The 16,668-nt window shown below is 40.2% G+C and overlaps 2 protein-coding genes across 8 annotated transcripts in view; one reads left to right on the forward strand and one right to left on the reverse strand.

The window, feature by feature from the left end:
* The window catches only part of pbx4 (pre-B-cell leukemia transcription factor 4), a 32,013-nt gene extending 28,195 nt beyond the window's left edge, over window positions 1-3,818 (forward strand). For all 5 annotated transcript variants that reach the window (XM_030735215.1, XM_030735216.1, XM_030735218.1 and 2 more), the window contains one exon: window positions 410-3,818. In XM_030735215.1, coding sequence (XP_030591075.1) covers window positions 410-499 — 90 coding nt within the window. In that variant the 3' untranslated portion in view covers window positions 500-3,818. The remainder of the gene's footprint in view (window positions 1-409) is intronic.
* A 118-nt stretch (window positions 3,819-3,936) lies between these two features.
* On the reverse strand, window positions 3,937-14,862 carry lpar2a (lysophosphatidic acid receptor 2a). Of its 3 annotated transcripts, XM_030735233.1 has the most exons (5): window positions 14,797-14,862; window positions 10,991-11,192; window positions 7,816-8,553; window positions 7,015-7,277; window positions 3,937-4,094 (listed from the first exon to the last, which is right to left on the reverse strand). In XM_030735233.1, the coding sequence occupies exons 3-5, from the start codon at window positions 8,549-8,551 to the stop codon at window positions 4,050-4,052; spliced, it is 1,044 nt and encodes a 347-aa protein (XP_030591093.1). In that variant the 5' UTR covers window positions 8,552-8,553; window positions 10,991-11,192; window positions 14,797-14,862; the 3' UTR covers window positions 3,937-4,049. The 3 variants fall into 3 exon arrangements, with proteins under 3 accessions (XP_030591093.1, XP_030591094.1, XP_030591095.1); XM_030735234.1 differs by lacking the exon at window positions 14,797-14,862 and having other exon boundaries at window positions 10,991-11,230; XM_030735235.1 differs by lacking the exons at window positions 10,991-11,192; window positions 14,797-14,862 and adding an exon at window positions 10,704-10,753.
* Window positions 14,863-16,668: the final 1,806 nt, after the last annotated feature.

Consider the following 16,668-nt stretch of genomic DNA (forward strand, 5'->3'; position numbering starts at 1 on the left):
AATTTGTGAAAGTCACATTTTTCAAAAAATGATATAATTTCTCTATTTATGTATTATATTATGACATTTGTAGTTTTTAAATTAAACAAAGACTAAATGTTTTGCAAATATTGCACTCTTTTTACACTTTAGAACAGGTTTGTAACTTTACTTCAATAATACCCTCAAAGAAGCAACCTGCTGCAATTGTAAGAGACTTTAAACAGGGTAGAGTTGTGGAAAACATGTTTTGGAGGTATGCAACTGGATTTCTGAGAAACTTGAATTCAGTCAGGAAGCTGCAGTGCTATGTTTAACAGGTGAAATTTTTTTCTTGAGGGTGCATTCTTTGAATAGTAAGCATAAATGTAGCTGATTTAGATTGCTATTTATTTTCACACAGAATCTTCACTTCTGTAACTTTTTGCAGGCTAACAGCTGGCAGGACACCACCAACCCCCCCTCGGTTACCTCCCCTCCCGGTCCTCCTGGCAGTGTCCACTCTGACACCTCCAACTGATTTGGTGGCTCTTCCTGCTATCACTTCAGTCCCACTGCAGTTTGCTCCGACTACCATCTTCGGTCCCCATTTTTTTCACTACTTTTTTGTCTCTCAACTAGATGGCCACACGAGGCTGTATTTGCATTTCATAAACACACTGTGCTGGAACACAGGACAGCTGAACAGTAGGAGGACTTCTCCATCCAGCTCCACTCTTATGCTCAAAGCTTCATAACTCAGAATGGAAAGGGGGATGGAGTTTACTGAGGCTGAGAAAACATGCTCTATTAAGGACTTTTCTGAAGACCACTCACACAGCTGTGTAGATGATCATGATGTCTGTACATTATGTGTATATGCACGTTAACTTCACACAGTACTCACACAGTTTGTTCATGTGCTGGTGACCTCTGCACTTAACCCTTTGCTTTGGAAAACTGTGTGTGATTGCCTGTATCTTTTGAAGCCTTGGCATTTGACAGCCAAACTGTTGATACGGATCACCAGGGAGCTCTGCTCACCTTGCTCGTACCAAAGTGCTGCCCCAGTAGTTGTCAACACATCTGTTCCTCCAAGATCACCCTCTGCCAACTCAACACAAGACACTGTTGTATCTTCCAGTGCTTATAGCTTGATGTTTCATTCTGTTGGAGATTTCAAAGACCCTTCCATAACATAAACTTCACAACTTTACAGTCGTTTTCATATTGAGCTGACATAAAAGATGTGTCAAGCACAAAAGTTAGCATCCTTGTTATGGGTGTCTCTACCTGTAAAAGGGTAGTTAAGGGGATCACTGTTCTAAACCAGGCAGGACAAGTGATAATAGGGCTGATGAGAAAAGAAGGAAAGGGCAGAGAGAGGAGAACATCTTTGGTTGAGTGGATGTAACTAATAGCCCTTTTTGTTGCTAACCAATAGAGGGTGTTGGTAGATGGCTTGTAGACTTTACTTCTTGCTTTCTGTCCACTAGTTTATTTGATTGTAGGCTATTTTCTAATGCTGTTTCACCAAGAATGCACCAGCCACCACCAAAAATTTGCTCAATAAAGCATCTAAGTGATGATAAAAGAAGGGTGGAAAGAGTTTGGGGCATTGATGTGTTATTGGGACAAAAACGTGTCATGAAAATAGAAACGTGACTGTCTTCCATGCATGTAGGACTTCTAGGCGTGATATTGTTTTCATTTAACCTTCCAAGTTTTTAGCTTCATTTTTATTAACAAAAAATAAAGGGTATAATTATTACAGTCAGACCAAAAAGGAAAAAAGTGCATCATGTATTGCTATGACGTGTGTGTCTCTGTGTGGGCGTGTGTACAGTGTTCTTGGGATGTCTTAGTCAAACTGGCTGGTGCCCTCTGACCTTTGTAAACCTAGAGACTGGGTGCTTCCACCAGCCGATGACACACCAGACGGGGTTTCGCTGAGATCTTCTTCCCCATCTTCAAACATTTAAGCTTGTGAGCCTGAGGCAACACACTACAACCGTCTGTTGTACCAAAACCAAAAATATCAAGTCCAGTAATGTAATAATGCTACTCTGTCTCTAAAGTTGGTGCACAGCCACCTTCTCAGTTTTAGGAGAGGAGGGAATTATATTTGTATCTGTGTCTCTGTGTGCTGTTGTCATGCCTCAGTTGATTTGATTTTTGGGGCTTTTTGTTGTGGGGCTTCATGGGTGGGGTGAGTAGTGTTGTATCACACTTGTAATTTGATTGTGAGCATAGAAGGAATGCTCTCCTTTTTACCCATATTTTAATATCTTCTGGTAAAACCATGGTTATTTTATCTTTAGTTATATGGCCAATTGGGCAAGGGCTTCTCTCTCTCCTCTGTTACCAAAAAAGAGGCAGTCCTGGGTGTAGCAAAACTCTTAACCCACATTTAAGATAACCCTGCAACATTTTGGGTGATTTTCATTCTTTGGAACTATTTTATACATTAGCTATTATGTGAATAACAAAGCATTTTTGATAGTAAGGTAAAGCCTTATGAAGATTTAAGTGTCAGTCAAGACTTTGTTGAAGCATATGTTACAGAACAAAACTTGAGCTTGAACGCTGATCATGTGATATCCCCGAGTACTTGTTTTGTTACTCATTGCAGTTCATATGACTGTATCTTATAAATAATGTTATTGCCACACCAAATTATCACGCCCCCGCCTTTTTCTACCTGTTGTAATGGATGTCACTGTACAGTTTGTGTAATGTTTTAGTAATTTTTTTTTTTTCGTATATAAGTTTTAATGTTTGGTTGAAATGCCTGTTTATTTTTGGCCTTTGTGTCACAGGATTCACAATAATTATCAGTTTGAAATATTATTTAGGTCTTTTGTTACATAACTGGGTTGAAATGTATGCTATACAGATGTAACATTTGGTGCTGTGGAAAGATAACCGTATGAACTGAGGTTAACATTTTATTTCGTATATTGATTTATGGACCCACTTCTTAATCCTCTCCAAGTTTCCTCATTTATACAGTCACTTTTCCAGATATTCAATGCTAAATTTTTACCTTCTCAAAACATTCCAAGAAACAGAAAATTGCAGTTTATATAGTGGCAAAAGGAGCTTTGACATTTAGTAAAATGTGTGAAATTGTTTCTCTGAGCATTAATAAGCATCTCAGTTGAATCTAAGGTGCAGATACCACATTTATCAGTAAAGAAAACATGCAAACAGAAGCTGATGCTTTTCATATTTCACTTTAATGCAAAAGTTTTCCATTTAATCTGAAGATCTGAACTTTGTGTGCCACACTTGCCATTCACCCTAAAATGAGTACAGCAGAAATATACTTAAATACAACAATGCTAATACATACATTGCATATCCCCGTTATATATTACAGTAGTGCTGTAATGTATAAATAAAATACCAAACTCAATCATATTTCTCTCAATTATTTTTTGGATTTTGTGACTAAATGACTTCCACAGCACCAAATGGCTTCTTAACCCTTTGATTTCTTTGGTTTTATTAGTATATTTGTATCTCCCTTCTTTCCCTTGTATTTACCCCTCTCTCTACCTCTGTCTTTCCATTTCTCTTGTATATAACCCCCACTGTTTTCAGACTTGTGAGTCTGTATGAACTCCTTTTATACCTCAACTTTAGAATTGTTCTAGAAAGAGTAAAACAAAAACGAAGAATATGACAAATTGTAGTGTTCTTATTAGAAATTAATAAAATGATTTAGTGTGAAATTTTTTTTTTTTTTTTTTTTCCCCCCAGTATTTGATTTCAGATTTTAGGAGTGTTTCATTTTATAATTTGTCACAAATGCTCTTGTGATAGTCAAATGTAATAAAAGGAGAGATTGCACCATCTGATGATTGTGAATCTGTTAGTTTCGTGGTGACTACAGAAAACACTAGTGAGGAGATCTTTTTGTAACGAATAAAACCCAAAAAATTTATTGAGTCTTTAATTCGGATCAAGCCTTGCAGAAATTAGCTGTCTAGCAGAATAAACATATACATCTTGCTTATATTACAGTATTTTTGAACTACCATTGTAACCTGGACACTGACCAGGTGTTGTCTTTTCGTGTTGTCATCCTAACACATGGTCTCTCCTGACTTCAGGTCACAGTCAAGATTTCCCTATAAGAAAGAAAATAATTTGAATGTAACATGACAGAAAAAGTAGGTTTTGAATTTCAAGAGTGTCAGAAAAGTACACTGCTCAGAAAAATAAAGGGAACACTCAAATAACATCCTAGATCTGAATGAATGAAATATTCTCATTGAATACTTTGTTCTGTACAAAGTTGAATGTGCTGACAAAATCACACAAAACTCATCAGTGGAAATCAAATTTATTAACCAATGGAGGCCTGGATTTGGAGTCACATGCAAAATTAAAGTGGAAAAATACACTACAGGCTGATCCAACTTTGATCTAATGTCCTTAAAGCAAGTCAAAATGAGGCTCGGTATTGTGTGTGGCCCCAACGTGCCTGTATGACCTCCCTACAGTGCCTGGGCATGCTCTTGATGAGGTGGCGGATGGTCTCCTGAGGGATCTCCTCCCAGACCTGGACTAAAGCATCCGCCAACTCCTGGACAGTCTGTGGTGCAACGTGACGTTGGTGGATGGAGCGGGACGTGATGTCCCAGATGTGCTCAATCAGATTCAGGTCTGGGGAACGGGCGAGCCAGTCCATAGCTTCAATGCCTTCATCTTGCAGGAACTGCTGACACACTCCACCCACATGAGGTCTAGCATTGTCCTGCATTAGGAGGAACCCAGGGCCAACCGCACCAACATATGGTTTACAAGGGGTCTGAGGATCTCACCTCGGTGCCTAATGGCAGTCAAGCTACCTCTGGTGAGCACACGGAGGGCTGTGCGGCCCTCCAAAGAAATGCCACCCCACACCCTTACTGACCCACTGCCAAACCAGTCATGCTGAAGGATGTTGCAGGCAGCAGATCGCTCTCCACGGCGTCTCCAGACTCTGTCACATGTGCTCAGTGTGAACCTGCTTTCATCTGTGAAGAGCACAGGGCGCCAGTGGCGAATTTGCCAATCCTGGTGTTCTCTGGCAAATGCCAAGCATCCTGCACGGTGTTGGGATGTGAGCACAACCCCCATCTGTGGACGTCGGGCCCTCATACCATGCTCATGGAGTTGGTTTCTAACCATTTGTGCAGACACATGCGCATTTGTGGCCTGCTGAAGGTCATTTTGCAGGGCTCTGGCAGTGCTCCTCTTGTTCCTCCTTGCACAAAGGCAGAGGTAGCGGTCCTGCTGCTGGGTTGTTGCCCTCCTACGACCTCCTCCATGTCTCCTGGTGTACTGGCCTGTCTCCTGGTAGCGCCTCCAGCCTCTGGACACTACGCTGGCAAACACAGCAAACCTTCTTGCCACAGATCGCATTGATGTGCCATCCTGGATGAGCTGCACTACCTGAGCCACTTGTGTGGGTTGTAGAGTCTGTCTCATGCTACCACGAGTGTGAAAGCATCACCAACATTCAGAAGTGACCAAAACATCAGCCAGAAAGCATAGGTACTGAGAAGTGGTCTGTGGTCCCCACCTGCAGAACCACTCCTTTATTGAGTGTGTCTTGTTAATTGCCAATAATTTCCACCTGTTGTCTATTCCATTTGCACAACAGCATGTGAAATTGATTGTCAATCAGTGATGCTTCCTAAGTGGACAGTTTGATTTCACAGAAGTTTGATTTACTTGGAGTTATATTGTGTTGTTTAAGTGTTCCCTTTATATTTTTTTTTGAGCAGTGTATATTATTCTAGGGTCTTTACCTTACAATATAAAACACCTTATAAATAAAATTTAGCTGAATTTTATAATCACATAGACTCAAATTTTACATTTACCAATTCTGTGCAGGTCTTCCCCTCAACCACTTTTACAAGACCAGGATTAAAAGAAGATTTCTCGGTACCTTATCAGGGCTCTCTTCCAGAAAGCAGGTTTACTGGAAACTCAAGTTGATCCTAAGATGTGGCAAACACTAGGTTTTCTGTTCCAGAAACAGCTAATTACAAGTAACAGACTAAAGCAAACCTGCTCACTGGCAGGCGTCAGTTTCTCTGACTCCTCCCCCATTTGCATGAAGCAAAACACATTGAAGATTCATTTGTTGTGTTGTAATCAGTCACACTTATGAAAAAAGTCACAGTTTGCATGTTGTTTGGAGATGATGTAAATATTTGAGGGATGATGGGTGAGCTAAAACAGATCCTAAAACTGGATTAAATTGTCCTTTTTAGCCATAATGTCACACAATTCCAGGTGGCTGTGGCTCAGGTAACAGCGCGGGTTGTCTACCAATTGAAAAGTTGGTGGATCAATCACTGACTCTAATCTGTGTTTAACTATCCTTGGACAAGATACTGAACCCCAAGTTGCCCTTGATGCATCCATCAGTCTGTGTGTGAATGGTATAGATACAAGCACTGTATGAATGTGTGACCAAGTAAATAAGACTTCTAGTAGAAAGCACTTTGAGTGCTCCAATTGAGTAGAAATGTACCATACAAGTCCCAGTCCATTTACTTTTTTCACATTCATTTCTCAGGCTAATGAAATAAAACTGGAGGCTCTGCTCCTTATTTACCGGTTGCCATGGTGAATCTTGATATCAGAAAGTTGGCTTTCATATAAACATAGTCACAGTGGACTGAACTGACACTGATCAAACTTCTGAACTGAAACCTCCGAGCACAGGGTTAGACTCCGATTTTGCGGAACCTGCTATGTGGAACAAGGCCCAGAACAGGAAACCCAAAAACGCTTTTATGCATTATATTAGAAACTTGCATGTCCAGCAAATGAAAATGAAAACTTGCATGATTCACTGAAAGGAAGTGTGAGAAATCTCAAATTGAGCCAGAAGCAATGAGCAATAATCTGAAGTTGGAACAAAGTACCACAAATATTAATATAAGCCTGTTTTAAGTGCTTTGAGGGTCTAAAGTTTACATTTCACAGGTTGCACCACCAGGTCAAAAATCGTCTGTGTAACAGTAATATGCTAATAAGTGAGGGTACCTCTGGTATTGAAGTGCTCCTTCTAACAAGTGAATGTTCTCTCTGCTGAGGAGCACCTCTCCGACACAGACAGCACAGAATCCACTTGAACGTCTTCCGCATCTCGTCATCCCGCAGGGAATAGATGATAGGATTGACCAGAGAGTTGCACTCGGCTATGACCAAACAGTATTTCTCATAGTGGCTGGCATGACTGCCTTTACCCAGTAGTCCATCCAGTAAGAGAGTCACGAGGCCGGGTGTCCAGCAGATTACAAAGGCACCTGCAGAGATGTGGACTGTTGATGAGAACCGGAAAGACTCCCTAAAGATGTGATGTAATATGACACCAGAGTCTCTTGGGTCATATTTTTATCTCGATTGCTTAGTTTCAAGGCTAGCTGCCAGACAAACATATTTACCTCCAGGAGATGAGTCACCTGAAGAAAGAGGTTTACTATGACGAGAAATGCACTTCAGTTTTACTGGAAAGTCCTAACAACGTTTCAGCTTAAAAGACCAGTAATAATCAGGCATGATCTGACAAACAAAAGCTGCAAAACTGGTTGGTAGATGGCAGGGTGTACACACGCGAAGCATTATAACTCAGATCAGTGAGATAAAGCACACCAACAATAGTCATCTTTACTACAAAAAACAATCCTGAAAGTTCACATGAAACAGTGAAGTAAAATCAGGTAAAGCCATTAAACTTTGCTGAGTAACTCTGAAAATAATGCTGCCAATAACTGCAAGCATTTTAATATTTTGTATAGTGCACAAGTGTATTTTAAGAGTGCTTCTAAGTAAACAGCTTCTCACCCAGAACCATGGAGATTGTTTTCATCAGGTTGACAATAGCCTGTTGTCGCATCTTGGAGGTGTGTTGAGACGTGTTCTCACTTTGGTATCTCACATAGATGAAGATACGAGCGTACACGGCCACCATAATGAAGAAAGTGAGCAGGTTGAGAATTGCCCAGAAGACAAGGAAGCGGCGGCTGTAGAGCGGCGCAACAGTGGAGCAGTCCTCAAGATCACACTCACAGTTCCAAAATGTCGGCACGAGGCCCATGATGATACCTATGGCCCATATGCAGACTATCAATAACACCACACGCCGCTTGGGCATATTGCTGTGAAGCTGCATGGTGATGATGGTCTGGTGTCGCTCCACAGCTACAGCAAGGAGGTTGGCAACAGAGGCTGTGAGGCTGATGTCAATCAAAGCCCCACGGACATACCACTGCTGCTTGGTAAGTGTTCTGGTCCAGGGGCCTGTGTTCAACATCAGGTTGGTATAGGCAATACCTGCAAACAGATCTGCTGCAGCCATGTTGCCAAGGAGGTAGTAGATGGGAAAGTGGAAGCGGCGGTTCATAAAAATGGCTACCATCACCAGCAGGTTGGCCAGGAGTACAATAACACATACTGTCAAGCCCAGTCCAATGACAATATAGTCCCGTGTATTCCATCCCACACTGATCTTCTTAGCCACAAGGTTGTAGAAGAAGGTGACATTGTGGCTGTAGTCACAGGTATTACTTTCTGTGGCCATACCTGCAGACCCAAAGCAGATGCTGAAGGATAATACAAGAAGTGAGTCAACAGGAAACAAAGAACATTTCAACATAAAGTACTGTGCAAAAGTCTTAAGCAACTCCTCTCTTTATATTTTGCTAAGAAAACAGAAAATGAGATCAATAGGCTTATTGAAACATATGCAAACATAAATGAAAACAGTACATAATTGTACAAACTTTGTTTTTGCCTTAAGAGCTTGAAAGTCAATTTTTGGCATGACCACCTTTAATTTTTCAACACAGCCTGAACTCTCTGAGGAAGCTTTCTTCTAATTCCTTTAAGCAGTCTTCAGGAAAAGTTCTCCAGGTTTCTTAAACGACATTCAAAGCTCTTCTTTGGATGTTGGCTGCCTTTTGTTCTGTTCTCTGCCAAGATGATCCCACACTGCTTCAATAATGTTGAGGTCTGGGCTCTGGGGAGGCCGATCCATGACTGATAGTGTTCTATTGTGCGTTTTTCTATCTGGGTATGCTTTTACTGCACTGGCAGTGAAGCCTTTGCCAATCAGCTGCTTTCTAAATGGTATTGCATGATGGATCAAAATCTGACAGTACATATCAGTGTTCATAATGCCATCAATTTTGACAAGATCCCCAACACCACTGACTAAAATGCAGCCCCAAACCATGAAAGAGCCTCCACTGTGTTTCACAGATGGCTGTCGATACTGTTGTACCTCTCCCTTGACCTCTTCTGTGCGTGTTGACGATGATTTGAACCAAAAATTTCAAATTTGGATTTATCGCTCCATCAGACCTGTTGCCACTGATGTTCAGTCCATTTCTTGTGTAATTTGGCATACCTCAGCATTTCTTCTCAGCTTTCCCTCCTTAAGAATGGCTTCTTCACCCTTCCACTGAGACCATTTCTGATGAAGCTTCAGTAAACAGTAGATGATCAACTGGTCAAGAGGTCCTGTGTCAGGTCTTCCCTATTTCTTAAGGACATGACTGTTAGATACTGTTCATCTGCTGAAGATAGTTTTTAAAGCCTGTCACTTCTTTTGTTTTCCAGTTGTCCAGTTTGCTTTTCTTTTTTTCTTTTGTAAGTACACTGCAAGCATCAAGATGTGCCACATTTTCCTCTAGTATCTCTTTAGGAATCACATTTTTGGTGCAAAAATACAATTTTATGCTTGTCAAATTGAGTTATCCTTTGCATTTTTTTTTTTTTTTTTTTTGTAGATTCAACTAAAGAAGTGGGAACAAATTGTGTTTTTGGCACAGGCTGTTAGTAACAAAATGTCTAAAGATACAATTTTAAAATTGGTTCTTTGCTAAGTTTTCTATTGTAGACTCAACACTGGGTCATCCAGTGAGTTATGTGAATTTTTTAGGCTTAAATAATTCATTCAATTCAGCATTAAGCTTAACAAAAACATTCCTCTGAAAATGGTCAGGTAAGGAAAAAGCAACCAATGTCTAAAAACAAACTTTGAAAGACGTTTAGAAGAATCACTGCTTAAATCTGCCTCCTTGGAAGCAAAATATAAACAAAGTGGCTCAAGACTTATGCAGTTCCCTTTTCTCAGATATGAAACTTTTATAAACTTTACGTTATAAAAACTATAAAACAAGAATTTGCTTTTTCTTACACACAAACATTAGAAGGAAATAATGTCCAGAACTCAGGCATGCAGGCAGATCATTTCTCAGAATCTACATTGTTATAACGGTTTCTGTTTACCAACACAAACCTATATTAGTGCATCATATATTTAGCATTAAACAGTAGTAGTTATTGTAGTAAAAGTCGGTGCTATACGTGCGTAATGTACATTTGCAGCTGGAGGACTTCTTTTTCAAACACTTCTGTGGTAAATATCATCCGTTATTTATTTTATTTATTTATTTGCCTTCATTAGTTTTTCTTTAGTTCGTTATATCAGAACAGCGAACTTGAAATGAAAGTGTTTTTTTTTTTCTTTCTCACTGCTCTCACTTTCATACTCCGTGAAACTGCACTTCTTTCTTTTTTTTAAAGTCCGTGTCTAACTCGTGGTACACCGAGCAGCGACGTTTCTACATCCAGAGCTGGACTGGATTGGAAATTGTCTCGTGGACGTGCAATGGTTGAGAAAAAAAATTAATAATAATATATATATTTTTTAAAGTAGTAGGAACTACGTTACGGGGAAAAAAATGCGCAGGTTATGCGCGTTTGTGCGCACACGGGTCGTGTTGTGAATCCAGAGTTTCAGGTGTGCGTCTAGCGTTTCATATTCTGGTCCTCTGTCTGGGACAACAACAGTTGGGATTAAAGGATATAAAAGTGGGAAAGTAAAATATTCCCGTTAATACAACGTGTTCAGACCTGAAGTGAAGTTAGCTATGTGCCACTGATACCCGCCTGTGTCACTTAATCTCATGCAGATTTTGCTTACAAATGAGAAGTTTAACAAAATGAAATTTACCGTCTCTTTTAGCGCGTCCTCCATTCAGACAGGTCCGATATGAAACAGGAGGTGTTAGGTGCCATCGGAAAAAAACAGAAGATCCTTTGGTTGGCTTCACCGTTGACTGTCCACGCCACGCAACATGTTCAAGCCGACGCCTTGAAAAATGAGGATCAGCTGGACCTGACGGACAGGTATCAGCGCTGCCTCCACGTACAGCCTGAAAAGTCGGACAACACAAACTTTGTTTGTGGATAAATCTGAACTAAATTTGAAGTAGGTAGCTTTAGCATCAACTGAAGTGTTTGATCACTTTTTTTTTTTTTTTAAAGTTAGTCTTTGGGGGGAGGAGGAAAAAGCTGCCCCCAAAGAGTCGGTGCTACATATGAAGCAAGCAGTGACTTGTTAATCGGTCACGAGGCCATCCAGTAATTCAGAGGAAAGGGAGAAACAACGCAACTGAGATTTGACTGAGATATGGAGAGGTTAAATTCTTAATTTGCAGTGGCAATAAATACACTGGGGGAAGAATCTATAGCGACAACAACACTGTTGTTAATAACCTGGACTAAATGATCGTTTTAGCGCACCTTTGTTGATAGAGTATTTGTGTTTTTAGGTTATTTAATTTTGAAAGTATTTGTACGATGCTTGTGTTTGATTGAATCGCGAAAGTTCACTGACACTCAGTGTCCGCGGTGATGGGCTGTAGCCGGGGTTATTATCCCTGCACCATCATAATGTTGCTCCAGGTCCAGAAATGAAACAGATCCATCGCGCTGATGTAATGTAAATGTAATGTAAAAGTGACCACCTGACTCAAATGTCAACTTTAAAACTGTATAGTATCAAAGGTAAAGATTTGCACAAAGTGGGTGGATCTGTCGTGTTGTGTACTATTCTGTGCGTCCACAGATCCGTGAGAAGTTTGCCCTCAGGGCTTTCTGAGGAAAAAAAAAGTTGTCTAAGCCATGTTTGCGAAAGCATGTCTATAGACCTAAATTTTGCTGCTTAAATTTAACCACATTACAAATGAAAACTGTCAAAACAAATGAGTCTAAAAGCAGTGAGTCAGCAATGACTTTTCACACAGGATCCAAACCCCAGACTCTCAGGTGAAACTGATCCATTTATCTACTCTGCTCCTCACACTGTGCTGCTCTTTAAATCATCAAACCTGATTACATATCTTCTCATAATCAGTTTCAAGGTGACAGAATATTTTTGTCTTTTTAAGTCTGTTTGTTTATGACTGTATCTGAAATCTCCTAATCGATGTTCCTCCAGGACCATCATCGCAGCTGACCGTCAATGTTGTCATGTTATGACCAGAAATGCTGTCAGATATCAAGATACGCCTCACAATCCAAATGGGTTTCCATGCAAAGTCCAGCACCCTGAAACTCTGGAAAGTTAAGGGAGCGCCTCAGGCAGCAGAGAATAGATGTGATGATGAGGAAAATGCAATGCTGTAAAAGACTAAGCCATTGCATGCAATGTATAACTGGCAGATTTGAAGAGGTGACTGACATCAATATGCCCTACCAGTGGCTAGGAAAAGCCAACCTGAAGAATAGCACAGAGAGGCAAGTATAGCGCCGCACACAGGACCCAGGGTGCAAGCTGCGCAAATAAGGTGTCCCTAGGGGACACAAGACTAAAACATGCTGAAACATCTGGTTGGACTTCAAGCAGCTGCTGCAAGACACAGCGGTCTCTGAATAAGCGAAAGGGGCAATCCCATTTGTCCCGGCTGAAGGAAGAGCTGGAAGAGATGTGGAAGGCGATGTCCTGTGGTAGAGTAGATCCTGTGGTAAAATGAGCAGTAGGGTCTGAGATCTGTATAGATGAGTGTAGTAAGATGCTCTTAAAGTGTAATATACACAGTAAATGTTATGATTGTATACAGAATTTGGAAATATTAATCACTTGGTGCAATTTCTTATTAATTTAATAATGCATAATTATCATTAAAAGCAAAGACGGTGGTAGAAGTATAGTTCGGTATTATTGATAGAAAAGTCGCCAAGTGGCGTTGCTTGCTGTTTTCTGCCCTCTTGTGGTCATTTGCGGAACTGCGTTGGCCTATGACAACTGGGATAGGCTTCAGGCCTTGTGGCCCTGAACTGGATAAACGGAAGTAAATGGACGGACGGACTGTGGCGCATTTCATCCATTATAATCTAGCAAACGTCACGTTATAAAGTGAGCATAATTATTTGAATATTTACTTTTTATACTTTTAAGCGTTTTACTAAAAGAATGTTTATGCTAGAATAAATCACTGCTGTATGAGGTGAGCTTTCATCCAGAGGTAGAGCCTTGAGTTACTAGATTTGGAAAGCAAAATGGCATTACTCATCAGCTCTGCAGCATTAAACTAGTCAACTGTTGCTGATTTATATAACAATCACATTGACAATTCAATGTACAGAGATGTATAGACTGAAACGAAAGGCAATATTGATTTTATAGGTTTGTTCTTACGTTATTTCAGTAAACAGTCCCATACTGTCGCTGTATATATATCAGTGAGTGTAGAAAACGGAAAATTGTATACATTTGTATGAATGTGGGACCAAAATGAAATTATGTCGATTAATTTAACATAATAACTAATAAATATAACTGGATAAATAACAATCACATTTACGAAGATTTATACAATTAATGATTAGCTTTTATAGCATATTTATATTTGTTTGTTACTGTTATTTTGAAATTAAGTACCGGAAATGTTAGGCTATTCTAAATTTGTATTGACGGTTAATTTATGTACGACCATGATGTAGTTCCTCATGTTGACCGCCAGAGGGCAGTGAATGTTCAAATTAAACATACGGCATAGGTGTTATCTTTGACAACACCTTAGGAAACAAGTGAGCAGCCAAAAGAACAATAAATATAGAGTTCATCTATAGTGTAGTGGTTAACACACTCTTGCCAAGCCAAAGACTGCTGATTCGACATCAGACGGAAGTATTCTTTTCAATTCAATTTTATTTATAAAGCACCAAATCACATCATGCAGTCACCTCAAGGCGCTGTTTGTACAAATCCACTTTGGGGTTGTCTCCCGTAAAGATTCTGACAAATCAAACAGGCGGAGCGACCCTCTGTGACAAGCGAGCAGCCCAAAGGAGCTTCAAATTTAAAATATAAGTTGATAACTACAAATCAAATGCACAACAATTTATATAGTTTATTAGTTGATTTCACCGAGTTGTCTACTAATTTTATTTTGAAATTAAGTTACGGAAATGTTAGGCTATTCTAAATTTCTATTGACGGTTAACTGATGCGTTACCATGATGTAGTTCCTCATGTAGACCGCCAGAGGGCAGTGAACGTTCAAATCAAACATACGGCTCTGTTATCTGTAACAACACCTTAGGAAACAGGGACCGTTGAATTAGTGTCATTTACAATAATAAACATTCACTACCCTCTGGCGGCCAAAATTAGGAACTACAGCACATTAAAACGTCAAACTACCGTTAATACTATTTTAAAATATGCTAACAATTTCCGGTAATTAATTTCAAAATAAAATTAGTAGACAACTCGGTGAAATCAACTAATAAATTCGTACAATTCCCCCAAAGGGGGTTTGTACATTTATTATATTTATTGTTCTTTTGGCTGCTCCCTTATTTTAGCAATCCAAACAAAAACAGTTATTACGGCGTGTGTCAGTCCATTAATACAGTTTAATACGCTTCTCTAGGAAAAATCTGCTAGAAGTGACCTAAACTTAAAAAAACTTAAAAAATATATATTAATAACACAGCTTAATAACTGTGATGCGCTTCTCTAATAAATACCTGGTAGAAGGGACCTCAACAGCAATCTTTATTAACATTTCTGATAATCGCGTTGAGTCTGACTTGTTCGTCCTGACTGTAATTACGCACTGCGACTAATTTATACGCAGTTCATTAATGTGACTACTAGAGGGCACGGAAAAGGACTACGTTGGTCATCGATTTTAGAATCAAGTCAGACACAATACCATATTATCACTTCCGACTGGTAACTTCAAAATAAAACAACCTAAGCGTCTACTTCCTAATATTAGTAAACTGTAAATAACGAATTAAAAATTATCAGTCTAGGATGAGCGGATGAGCTGGCAGCTTGGGTTTGCATCCCGACCTGTGGCCATTTGTCTTCCCCATCTCTCACTCTTTCCCCACTGCACACTGTTGAATAAAGCCACAAAAGGCCAAAATAATAATAATAAATCAGTCTAAAGAAGCCGTAGGTATCATTACAGCAAGAACCGTGGGAACACTGCTTCTCCAGTGTTAGAGTTTCACTTTGTTACAGTAATCTAGTCAGTGCAGCATCTCCTTAGCTTAACAAACAGTTACAGCATCCTGCAACAGCAGGTGAAAACATGCTGATGTGCACCATCAACACTATATTGCCAAAATTATTTGCTTGTCTGCCTTCACATGCTTATGAATGCGGGTAACATCCCACTCTTAATCCATAAGGTTTAATATGATGTCAGTCCACCCTTTGCAGCTATAACATCTTCAAATCTTCTGGGAAGGCTTTCCACAAGATTTAGGAATCTTTGACCATTGTTCCAGAAGTGCATTTGTGAGGTCAGACACTGATGTTGCAGCGGTACTGCGAGGCCTCGCTCGCAGTACCGCTGTAATTCATCCCAAAGGTGTTCTACCAGGCTGAGGTCAGGACTCTGTGCAGGCCAGTCAAGTTCTTCCAGACCAAACTCACTCACTTGGTTTGTGCGCTGGTGTGCAGTCATCTTGGAACAGGAAGGGGCCATTCACAACTGTTCCCATAAAGTTAGGAGCATAAAATTGTCCAAAATGCCTTGGTATGCTGAAGCATTAACAGTTCCTTTCACCGGAATTAAGGGGCCAAGTCTAACTCCTGAAAAACAACCCCACACCACAATCCTGCTGTCACCAAACTTTACACTTGGCACAACGCAGTCAGGAAAGTACTGTTGTCCTGGCAAACCCAGCCTCATTCATGAGATTGCCAGAGAGAGAAGCATGATTCATCACTCCCGAGGACATGTCTCCACTGCTCTAGAGTCCAGTGGTGGTGTGCTTTACACCACTGCATCTGACACTTTGCATTGCGATTAGTGATGTAAGGCTCGGATGTAGCTGTTTGGCCATGGAAACCGATTCCATGAAGCTCTCCACGCAGTGTTCTTGAGCTAATCTGAAGGCCACATGAAGTTTGGAGGTCTGTAACAACTGACTATGTGCTTCAGCATCCGCTGACCCTGCTCTGTTATTTTATGTGGTCTACCACTTCATGGCTGAGTTGCTGTTGTTCCCAGTCACTTCCACTTTTGTTATAATACCACTAACAGTTGACTGTGGAATATTTAGTAGTGAGGAAATTCATGACTGGACTTGTTGCACAGGTGGCATCCTATCACGGTATGATGCTGGAATTCACTGAGCTCCTGAGAGTGACCCATTCTTTAACAAATGTTTGTAGAAGCAGTCTGCATGCCTAGATGCTTGGTTTATACACCTGTGGCCATGGAAGTGATTGGAACACCTGAATTCAGTGATTTGGATGGATGAGTGAATACTTTTGGCAATATAGTGTAATCAGAGAAAATGCTAAAAGAACTGTTACAACAGCAGTTCTTTTCAGAGTTTTTGTTCATACCTGTTAGATCTTTTCTTAATGCAGAGCTC

Source organism: Archocentrus centrarchus, chromosome 8 (genome assembly GCF_007364275.1).
Source record: "Archocentrus centrarchus isolate MPI-CPG fArcCen1 chromosome 8, fArcCen1, whole genome shotgun sequence".
Taxonomy (NCBI): Eukaryota; Metazoa; Chordata; class Actinopteri; order Cichliformes; family Cichlidae; genus Archocentrus; species Archocentrus centrarchus.